The sequence below is a fragment of the Anneissia japonica genome, unplaced genomic scaffold (genome assembly GCF_011630105.1).
Source record: "Anneissia japonica isolate Jap-2015-1 unplaced genomic scaffold, ASM1163010v1 scaffold10315_len1159_cov104, whole genome shotgun sequence".
Taxonomy (NCBI): Eukaryota; Metazoa; Echinodermata; class Crinoidea; order Comatulida; family Comatulidae; genus Anneissia; species Anneissia japonica.
This window is the reverse complement of record NW_022688884.1, coordinates 1-1,147: the sequence shown is the minus strand read 5'-3', so window position 1 is coordinate 1,147 and position 1,147 is coordinate 1. Positions and strand designations below refer to the sequence as shown.

General features: G+C 32.2%; 1 protein-coding gene across 1 annotated transcript; it reads left to right on the top strand.

The window, feature by feature from the left end:
• Positions 1-86: 86 nt before the first annotated feature.
• On the top strand, positions 87-1,075 carry LOC117124233 (hyalin-like; the record flags this gene model as incomplete). Its single annotated transcript, XM_033270387.1, has 2 exons — positions 87-219; positions 779-1,075. Coding segments are annotated over exons 1-2 (391 nt in total), but the record flags the coding sequence as incomplete, so codon positions are not given.
• Between the last annotated feature and the right edge of the window lie 72 nt (positions 1,076-1,147).

Sequence of the window (1,147 nt, the reverse complement as noted above, 5' to 3'; positions counted from 1 at the left end):
ATATAACAGTTAACACTACCAGCGGACAACCGGTTGCTGTTAACGTTACATGGACAGAACCGACTTCTACTGATAACTCTAAACAAACACCAGAACCAGAGTCAGACTACACCTCAGGTGACAATATGTTTCTGATTGGTCACACAACAGTGCAGTACAATGTATCAGATTCAAGTGGTAACTTCAATGATAGGTGTAATTTTACGGTTACTGTTGAAGGTACTGTAACTATGTTTGTATTTTAAATTTATACATTCTTTATTGTTATGATTATTTCTTATGCCTACCTTTGTTGTTTTTAAATCATACTGCAGCCATTATATTATAGTGAATTTATAGCCATAAATTTAATTAGACTGATGCAGGATTTTTCAAAATGCTTATAACAATAATGTTTATACAATTATATAAGTTGGTGAATAATTAATTCACACCTCCTTAACTGTATATCATCATCACGTAAAAATAAAAATTAACGAAGAAAGCAGCTCTTCATAGATAAGTACAAGACACTAGGCTGTACCACACAAAAGACTATTGCAAGTTGCCCTACGTCTACTTCTTCCATTAAATGAAATAATTATGAATAATGTTTCTATTATTATTATTATTATTATTATTATTATTATTTTAGATACCAATGTTTTTGTTTTAGTTATTGCTTTTGTCTTTTGAGTGCACTTAGTTGTTGACTAAGAGTCATGCCTGTAAATAACTACGAGCTATATAGTTATTTTTGTAAATTAGTTGTATTTTTCATGAAAATTCCAATTTTCAGACAAAGAACTACCCGTTCCTAGTTGTCCATCACTAGTAACTGGTGTTACTGATGAGGGAAAACCAAATGGCACCGTAAACTACAATATTACCGTAATGGATAACGTTCAGGTTGCTATGTTTTCAACAAACTATACAAACTTCAACCCTGCTGCAATGACCATTGATGCAGCTTACACTGTGGTTGAGACTACTGGTGTATTCCCAATCGGACAAACTGTAATTGAATACATCTTTGTCGACTCTGCTTCGCCAACATCAAATGAAGCTACATGCTATATTACATTACAAATTGAAGGTAATATTATTGGAGATATAAAGACTTTTGATAAAAGGTGTCTGTTGCTTCTACTGATCATCTTTTTATACA